This window comes from Mus pahari, chromosome 12, assembly GCF_900095145.1.
Source record: "Mus pahari chromosome 12, PAHARI_EIJ_v1.1, whole genome shotgun sequence".
Lineage (NCBI taxonomy): Eukaryota > Metazoa > Chordata > Mammalia > Rodentia > Muridae > Mus > Mus pahari.
In genome coordinates, this window is record NC_034601.1 from 12,748,322 (window position 1) to 12,766,839 (window position 18,518).

General features: G+C 42.3%; 1 protein-coding gene across 2 annotated transcripts in view; it reads left to right on the top strand.

Annotated features, from left to right (window-relative positions):
- The first annotated feature begins 5,946 nt into the window (after positions 1 to 5,946).
- Mapk1 (mitogen-activated protein kinase 1) overlaps positions 5,947 to 18,518 on the top strand; it is a 58,981-nt gene continuing 46,409 nt past the window's right edge. Inside the window, exon 1 of one of the 2 annotated variants that reach the window (XM_021208917.1) lies at positions 5,947 to 6,296. In XM_021208917.1, coding sequence (XP_021064576.1) covers positions 6,184 to 6,296 — 113 coding nt within the window. In that variant the 5' untranslated portion in view covers positions 5,947 to 6,183. The remainder of the gene's footprint in view (positions 6,297 to 18,518) is intronic. The other variant, XM_021208916.1, reaches the window with a different exon arrangement.

Genomic DNA, 18,518 nt, shown 5'->3' on the forward strand with positions numbered 1-18,518 from the left:
TTAAAACAAAAACATATTCACTTAACATAACTGTGTTTTTTTAAGAAACCAAAATTCTCACTGCAACATACTAACCCATTTAATCCTCAAAAAATATTTAGAAATTTAAGATCTGTTTCCACTTCTGCCTTTCTGGAGCATAGAAATTTGCTCAGAGCTACAATTCTGGTTTTAGTTTGTTCGTTTGTTTGTTTGTTTAATTTTAAATTTTATTCTATGTATATAGGTGTTTTGCCCAGACATTCCACATGTGTGTAGTTCCCACAGAGACCAGGAGAGGATGATAGATCCTCTTGTATCATGTGGGTGCTGAGTATGGAACATAGGTCCTTTGAAGTGCTCTTAACCACTGAGCCATCTCTCCAGCCCCTGGCTGAAGTGTTTTGTGAGTCAGTGTTCACACTTAACTACTATTGCTCCTTCAGAGCTTTTAAATCATTTATGTGGTATATCATATACCCTATGAATCTGTTTCAGTGCCATAGTTTGTGCCTGGCTCCTTGCTATATTGATATGAGTTCAAAGGTCCAGCCAGAACTCCTGATTATCTGGGGAGTGTGGAAGTATCATAAGGCACAGGGTTGAATCCCCAGCAGCAATAAATAAATAAATAAATAAATAAGGAAGTTGGGAGTCAGGGGATGACTAGGACTAAATCTGTTATAGACAGACCAATCCCAGGAGCAGGAGAAACAACCACTGGAAGGAGTCAGACAGTGTGTAGACTCAGTGAGATGAGTCAACTGGCTTTAACCAACCCAGTGGCTACACAAAATCTTTGCTCCTCAAACTTTACAAGTATACTAATAACCTGGAGGTCTTGTTCAAAGGCAGATCTGGATTTAGGAGGTTTGAGACAGGGCCCGAGATGCTACATTTCCAACATCCTCAGAAATAATGCTGCTGCTGCTGCTGCTGCTGCTGCTGCTGCTAGGACTGGAGACCACATTTTTGAGTAACAAAAATATATTAAAGAAATATCTGGGGAGAGGGCTCAGTCAGTAAAGTGCTTGCTACAAAAGCAGGACAATCTGAGTTCAGGTCCCCAGCACCCTCAGAAAAGCCTGGCCCAGCAGTGCGCATGTGCCCCCCCCCCCACCCCGGCGTTGGGCAGAGGGCCAGGCAGATCCTGGAGGCTCAATGGCTAGCCCGCTTAGCAGAAATGAGAAGTTTCAGTGAACAATGCTGTCTCCAAAACTAAAGCAGAGACAACACCTAAGGTCAACCTCTGGCCCCCAGATGTACAGACACAGGTAAGTGTGTTTATACACACACACATGCACATACACACATACACCTCAAAGATGTAAAGGAACCAAAAGAAACCTTGAATATATTCATATACATTAAACTTTGTGGGAATTTGTGACTGAGTAGGTGGTGGTACTTACATTCAGAAGTGAAGTAAATTATATATTGAATAATCCTTCTACCACAAAGCAACACCTAGCTTAAAAGGTACTATGGTAGTCATAGTTCCACGTTGTACCTATGTGATGGTAACACTATCCACTAGATACAAGATGAGGAACAGGTTTGGGTGGAGTAGATAGTAATAAGATAACATTTATTGGGTACATAGTATACTCTGCACTGGACTCTTTGTGTGTTATTTACTCTGTAGGACATATTTATGAGGTGGGTATTATTGCAACCATTCGTAAGTCTGAGGAAATTGAAACAAAGGTCTTATCAATTAGCTGCTGGTAGTTTGGATATATATAGTTAATGTAAATTTGGGAGGTCACATAGCACTGCCTAGTGTACTGTAGATATGCTGACCTGGGACTCAAGAAGAGTTATTCTTGGTCCAGTGAGATGTCTCAGAAGATAAAAGTGCTTGCCACAAAACCAGATGATCTGAGTGTGGTTACTAGAACTCACACGGAAGAAGACAATTCATCACGGACTTCTACAGCTCTGCTGTTTTAGCATGCCCTGCCCTCTACCTCCACCACCCCACCATGCAATAAACAAACAAGCACAAAAACAGAAAGTTGTGTCAGAGCCAGGCGTGGTTGCACATGCACCTTTAATCCCAGCACTCAGGAGGCAGAAGCAGGCAGAGCCCTGAGGCTGGTCTACAGCGTGATACAAAGTGTCACAATCAGACCTTCCAACAGCTGCCAGGCTTGTTTTATTTTCTTTTAGCATTTAATTACTACACAAATTTTTACCAAGAAATCTGAGGGTCAATATTTAGGTTTTTTTTTCTTTCTCTCTTTCTCTCTTTCTTTCTCTCAACTTTCTTTCTTTCTTTCTTTCTTTCTTTCTTTCTTTCTTTCTTTCTTTCTTTCTCTCTTTCTTTTTTTCTTTTCTGAAACAGGGGCCAGTCTCCTGTAGCTCAGGCTGGCCTCAAATTGTTTTGTAGTCAAGAACGATCTTGAACTTCTGATCCATCACCTCTACCTTCTGAGTGTCACCTCTGACTACTGATGTCTATCCTCTCTCTCTAATGTTAGTTTTTAGCTTTTTAAATAAATAATTTTATCCTCTGCTAAAATATCATTAGTTTGTTCTTTATCCCTAAGATGTAGCAACTTTTGGCAGCTGGAGAGATGGCTCAGCAGTTCAGAGCCCCTGCTGCTCTTGCAGTGAACCCAGGTTCAATTCTCAGCACCCAGCAGCAGCTTGCAACAGTCTGTATCTCCAGCTCCAACACCCTCTTCTGACCTCTACCATCAGCAGGCAAAATTTATACACATAGATAAAGATAAGTAAATCTATGTTAAAAATGTGTCCACCCACCCAGATTCTGTCTTAAAGTTGTATGATGGTTAATACTGTCAGTCTGACAGAATCTAGAATCTCCTAGGAGACAGACTGGGCATGCTGGTGAGAAATTATTTAGACTATGTTAAGGGAAGTTGGAAGCCTCACCTTAACTATGGAGAGCACTGATCTGGGATGAAGTACTAGGCTATATTAAACAGGGGGTTAGTAAAAGCTGAGTACTGGCATACACCACTCTCTGATTCCTGCTTATGTGAGCAGCCATCTCAAGTCCTGAGCTGGGCTTTCTAACCAGAATGGACTCTATTCTCAAACTGGGATTCAAAATAAACCCTTTCTCCTTTAAATTGCTTTTGTCGGGGCCTTAAACACTGAAACAGGATAAGTAACTACCACAAGTTGACCTCTGCTTATTAATTTTCTGGAACCCTGAGAACCCATTGAATTTTCTACTTGCATGTCTGAGGAAAGTTTTCTTCCATTTTGATTATTGTTTCTAATTGATTTCCTCAGTTTTATTTTTCGATATGTATAGTTTGAATTCCTACAATTATCTCAATTATTTTCTTTCTTGCTTTTAAAGACAGGTCTTAGTATGTAGCCCTGTCTGGGCAAATGCTGTGATTAAAAGCATGCAATACTTATCCTAGATTATTTTCTTTGTTAACAGTTTTAATGATTTTGAAAACTTTCCTAATGTCCACTTTTTATACTGCCGACTTGCTCTTCTGTGTCATCAGATAAGTTTACTGCTTCAGCTGCTAATTTTATGTTAATTCGTGGGATTTTTATTTCATGATACTATCCATCTATCCTGGTCTTAAAAAAAATACATTTTAATAGAGCCATGGTATTAGGTGTCTTCTGAAATAGATTCTGCTGAATGGACTAATACATTTTGAAGGATTAAAGAATCAATAACTTGCCATAGGCTAAGTATGCATTCCTCCACCGAGGGCCACCCCAGTTCTTCCCTTAATTATTAAAGATTTACTTTTTTATCTTTGAGATTGCCTAGTTAATCTTTATTGATGTCTAGAAGGCCAGACTTGATGTCTCTAAGTTAGATAGTTAGTTAGTTGGCCACACAGGAGTCTGCTTCCAGGGATGGCTGGGGAGACAATGGTAGTCACTTACAATCTCATTATCTCTGCTTGTCTGGGCATCCACCAACTTTAAGATTCCAATTTCGCCGGGCGTGGTGGCGCACGCCTTTAATCCTAGCACTCGGGAGGCAGAGGCAGGNGGATTTCTGAGTTCNANGCCAGCCTGGTCTACAAAGTGAGTTCCAGGACAGTCAGGGCTATACAGAAAAACCCTGTCTCGAAAAACCAAAAAAAAAAAAAAAAGATTCAAATTTCATCCTTCAGTTTAGTGGTGTTTGTGACTGGTTTGGACCCATGACATCAAGTTGTTTGTTTTTTGTTTTTGTTTTTTTTTCTAAATCTTGTTCAGATGTTTTAGCCAGTCTAACTATGCTGTGTTTCAGTATGCCCATCGGTGACAAAACTTTTCCTGGGGAGACACAACACAGGTTTCCTAACTACAAACAGGAGCTCACAACAGACCAAAGTGTGGGTGCTGCCGAAGTTGAAGAGTGTCCTTCCAAGTGCATACGTTTGTCTAAACCACTACCAGGCAGCAGGCAGGGTTTTGCCTCTTCCAGGTAGCTGGTCTCAAGAGCCTTTGCAGCTCACCTGAGCTCCATCTCAGAGGGACTCTCTGCTTTTATTGCTTACTCTGGTTGGAGGGGCCTACTGAATCTGGTCAGTTTTAAGGACTTCCTGAAACTCCATTGAGTTTTTTTATTTTTTAATTTTTATTTTATTTTATTTTTTTCAAGACAGGGTTTCTCTGTGCAGCCCTGGCTGTCCTGGAACTCACTCTGTAGACCAGCTGGCCTTGAACTCAGAAATCCGCCTGCCTCTGCCTCCCGAGTGCTGGGATTAAAGGCATGCTCCACCAAGCCAGGCTTCCTTTTAGTTTTTTACCTTACTAGTTAAGAAGCTTCCCCTCAAGTTAGAATGTTTCAAGTTCATAGAATGTTTCAATCCTTCAGGAAACTGTTACACAACACATGGATCTGAGTCTCCAGATTTCTATGTCTTTTTCCAGTGTCCCTACCCACAGTGCACCTACTTTCCCTTGGCTTTTTATTTCTTCACAACACGTAAGTGCAAATACTGTATTTTGTCTGTCTTTTCACCCTGGAAGCATAGCTGGCTCCAGTGCTGCAGATATTCAGCAAATCTTCTTGAACAAACCTCTAATTAGGGGGTTCAATGTCTTATGCTTTGGTTTCCACTTATTTATGTCTCACACTCTTAGGTGTGTGCCACGAGCAAGAAGGTAGATATATGTAGTTAGTATAACAAAAGTTATATTTTATTATGCTGAAGGTCATCATGCAAGGTTTACAGTCTAAATTTCTTATAGTCCTAAGCCTGTCTCCCCAAGGTCACCTGTGTCACCTATCTTAGCTTCAGGTCAGGTCTAATCCCCATCAGAAGTTTCTGATTTGAGGATCAGGATCCTGGGGGAGATTCTCTAGCCACAGAGCAGATCAAGGTGCATCTCTCCAGATGTGTAGTGCAAAGCATTGCTTTTGGTCTCTGCGTATATTCTGTCCAGTGGGCATCATGGGGTTCTAGGACTGTATCTGGTTATCTTGCGTGAGTTATGTCACTGGGCTCTGGATCAGGAGCAGCCTTGGGTGCTGTGGGGTTCCTGATTAATCTATTTTTATATGTCTAAAAGGCATGTTTTTATTATGCTCATTACAGGGTGAAATTTTTTTTCTGGGTCTGGGTTATGCTTTTTGGTTTCTGTCCCACTGTGATGGTCTAAGTTCACCAGAGTGCAGAATGTGGGCCACATATTCCTAGAGGTCTGTCTCAGGGGTCCCGTGGTTGGTGTGTGGTGAGTCCTCTGGTCTTAAGCCAAATCCCTGGTCCCGTGCGAGTTCGTTCTGGACCAGGCACAGCACCAGGATAGTGGGTGGGACTCTGGGGGTCCTCATGTCTAAGTTCCAACCTAGCTCTCTGGAGCTACCCAGAGCTTGGGTCTGTGAACGCACAGGACGTCCCTCCCCCGCAGCCGCAGTGCTCCTGCCTTACCTCGCTGCTTCCGCCGACCCGCGAGACCCCGCCCTCTCTACCAGGAGAAGCCAATCAGCACGCACGCCCTTGACTCCGCCCCAGCGCCCCTGGACGCGAACCCTTCCCTCCTCCCACTCGTAGCCCGCCCGTCAGGCAGGAAGGCTGGCAGTGGTTCTACCGGCGGTTAATTCTCTCCTCTGTGTTGTCCTCCTTCCTCGTTCCCGACCGCCGGCCGGGGCGGCTGCACGGGCGGCGGCGCAGTTCCTGCGGGAAGCGCAGCATAAGTCGAGCGGCAGCCGCGAAGCGTCGAACCCAGCGCGGCGGCGGCGGCGGCGGCGGCTGTGCAGCCAACATGGCGGCGGCGGCGGCGGCGGGCCCGGAGATGGTCCGCGGGCAGGTGTTCGACGTGGGGCCGCGCTACACCAACCTCTCGTACATCGGAGAAGGCGCCTACGGCATGGTTTGGTGAGTGTCCGCCGCTGGATTGCAGGCCCGGCCTTACGCGGTCACCCTGTGCCCCCTGCCTGTGGCTGATCTGGACGCACCCGCGGCCCTTCCCGCGCCTTGGCCTCGCGTTCCGCGGCGTCCGGGACCCCTGGCTTCTTGGCCTTCACTCCTGGGGCCCTGGGGCGGGGTCCCGGAGCCGGTCGAGGCTTAGGTGTTGCTCCGCTGCTTTCTCGGCTTTCTCTTTGCGGTTGGAGGAGCAACCCCGACTGAGGCCAGGACTCGAAGACTCCGGGGCTTGGTCTTAAAGCGCGTACTTTCGAGGCTTCTCCCTCGGGACAGGAACGGAAGTACACTATGTCCCCTAATTTATAGCATTATAGCCACTGCCTTTTGACATTAGGTTAAAGCCAGGAATTGTATTAGATGCTTGTCCGTGGTGGCGGCGGCCATGGTTTTGCAAGCCGGAATAATGGGCTTGTGTGCTGAGCACCAAAATATTTTTTCTTCTCTTCTGTGTACGTGAACAGCATTCACAAAATATCTTCAGTAGCGCTAATGATGCTTTCTACCTCAGGCTTAACCGCTAATGACACAGCGTTGGTTGTGGACATACTGAAATCTTGAAGTTTCAAAATGGATTTAAATATACCGATTGTGTTTCAGGAAGGATAAGCCAGCATCACTCTAGGATTATTAAGACGTATTTGGAGTTAGGTCTAATTTGACTTTAAATTATCCCGTCGTTACCCTCAAGTGTACTCTCTTCACAGTGTGAATGTATCCATATGTTTCAGCCCGATTACTGTGATGGTTTCCCCTTAACGTTTTAGTGTTCAGTGATAGTTTTTGCCCGATCACTTGCAGGATTTCCTGCATGTGGAATGCTGAAGTGTATTGTTTTAATTAAAACAAGTTCATTTAACGAAGGTCTCTGAGATAGTTTAACTTAGCCATATTGAGGAAAAAGAAGACAGCCTTTTTCAGATAAGGTATTGAAAGGAAGTCCTTTTACAGGGTGAAGAACTGGAGTCAGGCTTTGCTGTAGAAAGATCCCGTTTTAAATGCTTCAGCTCCTGCGCTATTGCACAGGCCTTTCCTTGATTTATTAATAATCTCAGGACTTCAGCATATTTTCCTGATGAACAAGTCTATTTCAGAAATGCATTCAAATTTGAATAGTCATAATTTTAGAAATGCCAGAAAAAGTGTGTTTTCACCAAGTGTGCTAACTAGATAGAATAATTAACGTTCTTTTTTTTTTTTAAGACTCATGAATAGTTATATTTTTATGAGCAAAATGTCTCATAGTATACGGTTATGAAGATAAAAGTGAACTGGACCTGCAAGTCAAAAGAGAAATTAAATTAGGTCACAGTTACAAGAAAGACCTTATAAAGGAATGGAGAAAAAGTACTTTCCACATTACATCTGTCTTGCATGTATTACTGTCCTTGTACCTGCTGGTAATATGCCAGTAACTCTTATTATCAACACTTATGATTACCCACCATAGGCTCATTTATTTAAGGGGGGGAGTGTATTTTAAATAGGGAACAAAAAAATTAGGATCTGTCAGTTGAACCCGCGCACTCCCCACTACCCTGATAAGATGGATTATTTAGATCCTGTTGGTATTCACCTTTGAAGTTTCCACTTGCTGTGCAGAATTCTTTTTAAAATTCAAATTTTAGGGGCTGGAGAGATGACTCGGCAATTAAGAGCACTGGCTGCTCTGGGTTCAGTTCCCATGGCAGCTCACAACTGTCTGTAATTACAGTTCCAGTAGATGAGATGTTCTCATAGACATGCATTCAAGTGAAACATTCATATGCACAAAATAAATAAAGTTAATTTTTTTTTTTTTTTAAGTACAAGGTTTCTTTGTGTTATCGCCCTGGCTGTCCTGGAACTCGGTTTGTAGACCAGGCTGGCACCTACCTCTGCCTTCCACCTGGTACCTACAAATTTTAATTTTAAGAAAAATGCAGATATAATTGGAATTTAAATCCTAACATCAGCCTTTTATCTCCAGAATGATAACATATCTTAGGTATCTTGGTATTTATTTAATATTCTTAATTGTATGTCATTAGCATCTCATCAATGTTGAGTTTATGGCAGCTTCTTAAGTATCTACTTGAATAGTTGTGATCTTTAAAAAGTTGGAGAGATGGCATAGTGGTTGAATATCTGCTGCTTTTGCAGGACCTAAGCTCAGATCCCTGCATCTACATTAGGTAACACTCTTCCCCCTCCCCCCCCACACACACTCCCCATTGCCACCCTGGCTTCCAAGGGCATCTACACTCATGTGCATAGAAAACTCACTAGGGTACACACACTAAAAACTGAATTTAAGAGTAACTTTTGGCTGGGCGATGGTGGCGCATGCCTTTAATCCCAGCACTTGGGAGGCAGAGGCAGGNGGATTTCTGAGTTNGAGGCCAGCCTGGTCTACAGAGTGAGTTCCAGGACAGNCAGGGCTACACAGAGAAACCCTGTCTCGAAAAACCAAAAAAAAAAAAAAAAAAAAAAAGAACTCTTTAAAAAAGATTATTTAAGGGATTTTCAGCTGTTTTTTAGCAAGATTTCCCTAAAACAGTTCTCTGGGAATTGTGCCTATCTGTTCAAGTTCCCTTCCTAGTCATTATGTAGAAGACAAAAAGATAAGATGTGGGGGTGGGGTGCAGGATAAATATAGCTCAGCAGTTGAGAGTTCCAACCAAAATTCAGTTCCCAACAGCCTGTAACTCCAAGTAATCTTGATGCCTCTGACCTCTTAGGGGTGTCTGTGTGTATGCACATATATGTATATGAATATACATAATTAAAATGTTTTTAAAAGAAGACTGGGTTTTGAGCTGGCCATTTAAATGTGGGTGTGATTTTGATAGACAGATAATAGGAACAAGTAACAGCTTGAGCTGTTGAGTCTAATCTTAGAAAAGTATTGAGGTAAGACATTGTTGAGGACTCCATAAGAAAAGTCGGTGGGAAAGAAAGCTTTGAAGTATTTGAGAGTCATAGGCAGATTTTTAAGTATGGTGGTGATAGAGCAATCAGGCTGTTGTAGCCATCTCAGGGTGCAGTAATGCAGTTCCAGTGGAGATGAGGAATCTTGAGCAGACAGAACCAGTCACAAGAGGTCTTATGGAAAGTCACAAGAGATAGAATGAAGACAAAGTTAGTTATAAGGTAGGAAGCCAAGAAAGGTGGGTTTAGGTTTGAAGATTGCTGAGCTAAAATGAGACAAGGTGTAGAACTGGAGCCACGATCCAAGAGGGGATACTGAAGGCAGAGCGGGTTTACCATGGAGAGAGAGATGACTCTGTCAGTTTGTGGTGTTTGTAACAGAGGCTGGAGAGGTGGCTCAGCATTAAGAGCATTTGTTCTTGCAGATGGCTTGGGTTCAATGGTAGCTTGCAACTGCCCTTAACCCTGGTTCCAGGAAATCTGACATCCTCTGGCTCCACAGGCACATGAATGCACTAACATAAGCAGGCAAAACATACAGGAAAAAAAAAAGAAAGAAAGAAAGAAAGAAAGAAAGAAAGAAAGAAAGAAAACAAACCTTTCTATATAGTGAGTAATAGTTAAAATCTTGAGTGGAGGAGTATAGATTATTATTTGAGGCACTGGTTTCTTAAAATTGTAAACATGCATGTTCAACATCTTTTTGGTATAATATTTAGGAGATTTTTTTCAGAAGGGTTCATGATCCCCAGTATGGTTAAGAGCCACTTACAGAACAGGAGGAATAAAAGCATCATTGGCAAAGAAGAGAAACCTGAGAACTGCTGAGCTGTGTAGAAGAATTGCAAACATCAGGACAAAGAAATGGAAGTTGTGTGCTAGGTTGTCTACTAAGATAACTGTTTTAAAGAAGGTCTTTAAAAAAAAAAAAAAAACATCAGTGTATTTCTCTGTGTGTGTGTGTCTGTCTGTCTGACTGTCCTTGAAGGCCACAGGCATTGGTGAGTCACTTGATGCTGGTACTGGAAACTGAGCTGAAGTTCTCTGCAAGAACAGCAAACACCCTCAAACCCTGAGCTATCGCTCCAGCCTGGATGAATTTAATTTTGAAATACTGTGTTTCAGTATGTGACGGAGGGGTTGGGAGACTCTTAATTTAAGGTCAGGCTCTTGGAAGGGGTGAGCGGCACTCTGAGAAATAAAGGGTATAGGGCATCTGCCTGTAGTATCAACAAAGGGCTATGGGGAGGCCAGGAACTGTGCCTAAGGGAACCAGGAAACCAAGACTTGATATTGTCACAGGAACTCAGGGACCTGGTAGTCATTAAAAGGTTACTACAGGGAGCAAAAGCATGTAGTTGAAGACAAGCTATTATATTCTTCACTCTTAATAAAAAGATGATTCCTGTCAGGTTCTATTATGTTCTTCTCCCCCCCCCCCCCATAGTGAAGTATTCCATGCTTTTAAGATTTTTGTGATTGAAGCATTCACTTCTGTCACTTACTTTGCACTTTAAGTATGCATCATCTAACCCTCAAGCTACTGCAAAACTGACTAGCTTTTCTTTTGTTCTTTCCCAGGAGGTGATTGAGAGCATTTAGGTGGCTTACTCTAGGACATAGTTAGAAGTGTGAGTCAGCAGGACATGACAGCGGCCAGGAGTAAAACTCCGTGGAAGAGGGCTTGGGCCTGCTACATGTGAGGGAACCTATCCTGTCTGATCCTTGAGTGCCATTCACAAGACTTTAGAGTTGAGGTGGGGGCACTGCTCAGTGTGGTGCTTTCTTAGCACTCTCTGGGGCTCATCTCCAGTGTTGAAAACAAGCAGGGAGGGAAGGTGAAGGTGAGAAATGACAGCTTCAGTAACAAAACATTATGTTTTCTTGCATCTCATTTTTGCCTTCCTTAAAACTCTTCATATAAACCACTAGGCAGTGATGGCTCACGCCTTTAATTCCCAGCACTTGGGAGGCAGAAGCAGGCAGATTTCTGAGTTTGAGGATGGCCTGGTCTACAGAGTGAGCTCCAGGACAGCCAGGACTACACAGAGAAACCCTGTCTCAAAAAAACCAAAAAAAAAAAAAAAAAAAAAAAAGCAATTCTTCCTGTAAAGTCATTTGCTCAGAAAGTGCTTATCAAGCACAGAATTCACTTGGTTCTTGCATGGTGGTAACTTTGTCTGAGTAGGATATACTTAGGCAAAAACACAGACTGCCAGTGCTATACAGGAGGAATGCTGGGTAATAGAATGTCTTTATAAGGCCTTGTGGATGTTTAAGCTCATTATTAAAGTATGAGTATTTTACCTTTAAAAATGGTTTCTAGGCAGAGAGAAATAATACATGCGAAGGCATGGGACCATGAAAACAACACATGTGGTCAGGAAAACCACAGATGGGATTGCTAGAGTAAAGGACACTTTCGGGGGAGAGGCTGTGGTTATGACAGCTGGGAGTTGGACTTGGTATTATAGAAACCTAGAGAATCAAGGGATGGCCCTGTTTTCCAGTTCTTTATAAAATTTGTGGGTTTGCCTGCTCTGTCTGTCCTTGCTTTTATTTTTGTTTTGAGAAAAGGTCTAGTAGCTCAAGCTGGCCATTGACCCACTGTGTAACTCAGAGATTGTATTTAGAGCCTAAAAAGCATGAGGAGGCCTTCTCACATAAACATGAGAAATGTAGTGTTTCTGAACACTAGGTAGTTAACTGTAATTTACCCTGTTACATGAATTTGCTTGGATTATTTTCAGTTCTCAGGTATTATGAAGGTTCTTGTGAAAAGCATCCAGATTTCCCAGGCAACCATATATACTTATTAATTAAAAAGAGATGAAGCTGAGCAAGGTAAGCTATCCCTTTAATCAAGCACTCGGAGGCAGAGGCAGGCAGGTCTCTGAGTTCAAGGCCAGCCTTGTCTACATAGTGAGACCTTGTCTCAAAAAACAATTGAGAAAAAAAAAGAGAGATAATAAAAACAGTATGAGAAAAACAAACAAGAAACAAACAAAAAAAACCCTAAAAACAGTTGAAGGCTGGGAAGATGGCTAGTGGGTAAACGGGTAAAAGTTTTTTGCAAACTTGGTTAATGTGATTTGGGACCTTTGGAATCCATGTAAAAGCTGTGTAAAAATTCATGGTAGCAATTAAAATCGTGTTTGCAGTTATAGCACCCCTAAAAATCAAGTTAGGAGGTGGGGACAAAAGATTACCTTGGAAGCTCATGGGCTAGCTAGCCTGGAGTATCCAGCAAATGACAAACAAAAGACCTTGATTGAAATAAGGTGGAGGGCCAGGACCAGCCAGCTCTTGAAGGCCTCTGACCTCCACATTTGTGTCCTCACACAGATAGACAACTAAGTATTTGAAAACATTTCTCTCCCTGGATACTACTTGCTGTGCAACCTTAGAATGGTCTTCGTACCTTTGCTTTTATTCCTTTTCTCTTTGGAAAGTTTCCACTAGTAAACTGCCTGACCTTTGAAATGGCCCACTCTGTGTGAGAAGAAAGATGCAAGGAGGGTTCTGACTTGAGGCTTTATGGAATGTGAGCAGAACCACTAGAGAAAGTGTTCCTTCTTGACAACGGAAATCAAAAGGATTGTGTTCTGTCTGGGGTTTTCAAACTGTCACCTTTCCAAGGGTCGTCAGAGCCTTCACGCACGGGAAACCTTATGAACAAAACCTTACGGATGACATTCCTCCTTTTTGAAGCATCAGCACTTTGGTCTTTCCTTCTCTCCCACCTTTTTGTTTTCCTTTCAGTCACCTATTAACCTTCACACATGATTATTAGGACCAGCGACATAAGGCAAGGGTTCTGTTGTTTTAAATGCATTAAAAAGTCCGCAGGCTAAGATTATCCTATCCAAGGTCCCTGTGGTGGTTTGAATGGAAATGTCCTCTGTAGACTCTTGTATTTGAATGCTTGGTTTTCAGTTGGTGTCCACCTTCTAAGTGCTAGGGTTACAGGTATTCACGTTACACCTGACTTTTTATGTGGTTCTGAGGACCTGGATTCAGGTCCTTATGCTTGTGTGTTTGGCTAGCACTCCGCCTGCTGAGGCGCATCCCCAGAGTCCTCAAGAGACACTACACTAAGGTTAGTGTTCTGCTGCTTGGCTGCAGGGTTCATTCCAGCGTTTCTCTAGTTTATAGTGTCGCTTCAGTGCAGGAAGAATAGCATAGATTTTTGTCCAATTAATTACACGCAGCTGTGGGAAATTATCCAACATTTATATTTTGTGAGGAGTGTAAGAGTGCCAGGGAAGTATTGAGTGTGAATACCTGCTGTACTGTGACAAAATACCTAACAAGCAATTTGGGTGGTAAGGTGGCTTTACCAGGCATATATGTGTGTATATATATATATATATATATATATATATATATATATATATATATACATACATGTATGTATGTATGTATGTATGTATGTATATATACATACATATATGTATGTATGTATATATATGTATATATACATACATATATATATGTATGTATATATGTATATATACATACATATATATATGCCATAGACATGCTCAAGTGTTAAAAAAAACAGTTTTTTTTAAAGAAAAAGCTACAGAATAGTTTGATACTGAAGGGGTCTACATTATATGTAAATTACATGTAGTACTCAATTCTGAATCGGTGTAACTGACAAGACTAGATTGGACTCTAACATTGGGTTGTTGGTAATGATTCAAATGTTAATGAATTTGGAGATTGCATATTATGTTAGTAAGAAAGGCACATTAAAATATGCATTATTTTGAAGAACTGTACTTAGTTCCTTTTCTCTTAAAAGATGGTGAGTTACTCTGAGAAAGGTGTTTGTATAAATTATTTGCTGAAACTTGAGAGGAGTTTGCAGACAGCTAGCTGGCTGGAAGAACTTTGGCCTGGCAGTCAGCAGATCTAAACCTAAGTCCTGTGCTTCAGCAGATGTGAAAAGGTTTGCTTGCTTTGGGGGTTGTTTTCAATCTAGCAATGCTAAAATCCCATCCTAAAATTTGTACATTTTCCCCGTGAAATTATCTTTGTTTCTATTCCATTTGTTTGAATCAGATGATTTTAAAAAGAAATTCATAGAAGTTGAGACCTTTCCCACAAGTTTTTTTCTTTAGGGCCAAAATACATGATGGTAGGCATTATATAGGGCACATTCCTGCAGTCTCTATATCAGTAGTTGGGAGGTGGAGGACAGAGACCAGCATGGTGTGCAGAGTAAGCCCCTATCTCAACAGGACAGAAGAAAACTTGATATTTAACACACTGCTGTCAAAACAGCTGTATTAACACTGTTGTGGGAGCAACTGAGGACTTAGCTCAATGTGGTAGGGCATTTTTGCCCAGTGTGTATGAGGCCCCTGATTTGATCCCCTACACCAGTAGTTCTCTACCTTCCTAATACTGCAACCCTTTCATGCAGTTCTTCATGTGATCCCAACCATAAAATTATTTTTGTTGCTTCTTTCTAACTGTAAGTTTGTTACTGTTTAGAGTTATAATGTAAATATCTGCGTTTTCTAATGGTCTTGAAAGGATTGCTCCACTCCCAGGTTGAGAACCATTGCCCTACACCTTCTAAATAACAAACAAGAGACACAAACATGTTCTTGAGGCATTCTGCCTGTGATTACATTGCGCTAGTATTTTCAGGGTTTTTATTATTTTTAACCACACATGCATGCAGATGCCTCTAAAAGCCAGAGATGTTGGGTCTCCTGGAGTTGGAGTTAAAAAATAGTATGAGTTGTCCGATGTGGGCATAGGACCCCAGGTACTCTCGATGATGAGTAAGTGCTCTTAACTGCTGAGCCATCTTTCCAGGGCCCTTTGATGTTTGTTTGAGTCAGGTTTTCACTTTATAGACCAGGCTGGCTTCAAATTCACATTCACTTGCCTCTGCCTCCAGTACTAGGAATAAATTCGTGTGCTACCATGTCCATTTCCTATTCCTTTTTGATATTATTTTCAATTAATCTTCCGGGACAGTCCGAATCATGCACCATTCATTCATTCATTGACAATAAAATATTTTCAAAGACAATGTTTTTATCAAGGCAGATCCTGTTGGTGCTCTTGGAGGCAGAGGCAGGTGGTAGGAATTCAGCATGGACTCAGGCCAGACTGGTCTATGCAAGGAATTTATACAAGTGAGTTCCAGGATACCTAGAGCTGCACGGTGAAAGTCTGTCTCACACACCCCATAACATTCTTTTACTCATTTCTCACCATTCTTTGTTCACTCCTAGCAACTGCTGATCTCAGAGCCCTCCCTCCCCCCAAAACTGTTTAGCCTTCTTCCTCCATCCCTTCTCCCTGCCCTGTAACGACCACAGCTTGAAAGGAGACAGCTAGGTAGCTCCAGTTCTCAAGAATCCCCTGCAGGATTGTTTCCTCCATCCCCCCCCCCAAAAAAAAGGCCCCCCACTATGTCTTAATTATTTGTCTGTCTGTCCTTGCTGATTTTCCAAAACCCAGCCATCTTTCAACAATGACTTTCCTTGAACAGAAGAATGAGTAGGGAATGCCCTCTACCACCACTGTTATTCCTTTTCAGTTCTGTAACGGGAGTCTAGAACTGTAGGCTAGCACAGTTAGGATAAGATAAAAGGAAATTTAAGTTGCCAGGAACAGAGGCGGGCTTTGTTCTACTGAGTGAGTTCCAGAACAGCCACTGCCACACAGAAAGACACTGTCTCAAAACCAAAAAGAAAAGAAAAAAGAAAGAGTAAAACCTAAGCAATGAAAAGACAAAGCAAAAGTTTTAGAGAATCACAAATTAATTTTCTTTCCAGATCTCTTTGTATTAGATCCCCTAGAACTGGAGTTATAGGGTACTGTGAGTGGCCAGGTGGGTGCTAAATTGAACCCAGGTCCTGGAAGAGCAGCCCGTGCTCTTAACTGCTGAGCCATCTCTTTTTTTTTTTTTTTAAATGTGTGTGTTTTGCCTGCACATATATATGTATACCATGTGCATGCCTGGTAGGAAACCTCTGAGGTCAGAAGAAGGCATCAGATTTCAAACTGGAGTTGATGGTTGTGGGGTACCATGTGGGTGCTGGGAACCAAACCTGAGTAAGAACTATATATTCCTCTTATTTTTAACTTTTTTTTAAAAAAGATTTATTTATTTATTATATGTAAGTACACTGTAGCTGTCTTCAGACACTCCAGAAGAGGGAGTCAGATCTTGTTACGGATGGTTGTGAGCCACCATGTGGTTGCTGGGAATTGAACTCCGGACCTCTGAAAGAGCAGTCAGTGCTCTTAACCGCTGAGCCATCTCTCCAACCCCCCAAGGCAGCTCTTTTCTTTTTTTTTTTTTTTGGTTTTTCGAGACAGGATTTCTCTGTATAGCCCTGGCTGTCCTGGAACTCACTTTGTAGACAAGGCTGGCCTCAAACTCAGAAATCCGCCTGCCTCTGCCTCCCAAGTGCTGGGATTAAAGGCATTCGCCACCACTGCCCAGCTAAGGCAGCTCTTATAAAGGAAACATTTAACAGTTTCAGATGTGTAGTCCATTATCATGGCAGGAAGCATGGCAGCATACAGACAGACATGGTGCTGGAAGAGCTGAGAGTTTTATATCTTGAACAGCAGACAACCAAAGAGCCTGTGTATCACACTGGGTGGAGCTTAAACAACTGAGACCTCAAAGCCTTCCCCCACAGTGACATGCTTCTCTACTACAAAGCCAGCCTTCTAAAAGTGTTGCTCTCAATGGGCCAAGCATGGAGACAGGAGGCCATTCCTATTCAGACTACTACCGCCTGCTTGCCAGAAGAGACAGTGATTCCGTTATCTTCTTGAGCAGGGAATGGCTAAGCTATAGGGCAAGTAGAAGAGTCGATCTCTGTCTCTTGTTATTGTTGGTTTTTTGTTTGTTTGGCCTCAAAATTACAGAGATCTGCTGCCTCTGCCTCCCAAGCGCTGAATTAAAGGCATGCGCTACCACTGCCTGGCATTCTTTTCCATACTCCGATATTTTGAGACAGGGTTTCCTTGTGTAATATCCCTGGGTGTCCTAGACTTACTTTGTAGTCTGGGCTGCCTCCCAAAGGCATGTGCTACCACCTCCTGGCCTTTCCTTTACTCTTAATGGGATCTTTTTTATTCTAGTTACAGATTTCAGTTCTCAGGTGGAATTGATCATTTTGTCTGTAAAGCATATCAATCACAAGAGATCACCTGTAATTAGTCATCTGTAGATCTGTTTCTACTACCTTTCTTGCCTTAGTTTTTGTCTCTTTGGTTGACTAATAATTAAGCAAATGATAGATACTGTGTATGAAATTTATCAGCCTTGGACAATATTCTTTTCCTCCAGAGGTTTACTCAAGCTTCTGACAGGCAGACAAAGTGATATGTCACCCTTTTCCAGTCAGAGATTGAACTGACTTGAAGCTTGGTTGTAGGTTTTAATGGCTTTGTCTACATTTGATTTTCGCCATCACTCCTAAGGGTAGTGCCACCTACCGGAGTCAGAGGTATTTAAGTTCTTATGCTCTGGTGTTCTGCAATGACTGTTTCTGTCACTTTAGCACTATAACAAGAAATAACAAACCCCCACCCCCAAATTAGCTCTCTGTGTTTAGAAGTCAGAGGTTAATCCTTGAAGTCAGTTCTTTATTTCCAGTAGAGTTCAGGAAGCAAACTCTGGTTGTTAGGCCTGTGCATCAAGCGTTTTTACTCACTGAGCCATCTGACCTGCCCACAAACATTCTTCAGTTGCTTTTTTAAAAAAAAAGTGTCTGTGTGTGTGCATGCGCTACATATTTCCCCCTTTGCTCTTATAGGTTTCTTAAAACCCAAGCTTATCTGGCTTCTTTCATTGCTGTGGCCTGTTGCTTCTAGAATGATCCCAAATGCCGCAGTGGCCGAGGTGGATACTAGCTCCAGGTGAACATTGCATAGGTAGAGGAGGGTGAGCCAGGGTCTGTGGAGAGGCCAGACTTGGCATTTGCTTACTATACACAGAGAAGACTTGGTGAGTCCTCTTAGATAGTAAAGGGCTTTCGAAAGCATGGTGACCATGGGAAGTGCCTCTTCCGTGGAACTTTGAATTTATTGTGTCTCCTTTCCTGCCATTGCCTCAACCCTTCCTAGGGAAGATGAATATTGCTCTGGTAAACTGTTGGAGAGGGTGAAATGGAAGCAGGGGACTATCAACATTTGTGAGGGTTAATTTCTTTCTTGGTTTTGCTTGCTTTTTTGATAATCCTCATTGTAATCACGCTGGCTGGATTGAGGAGCACC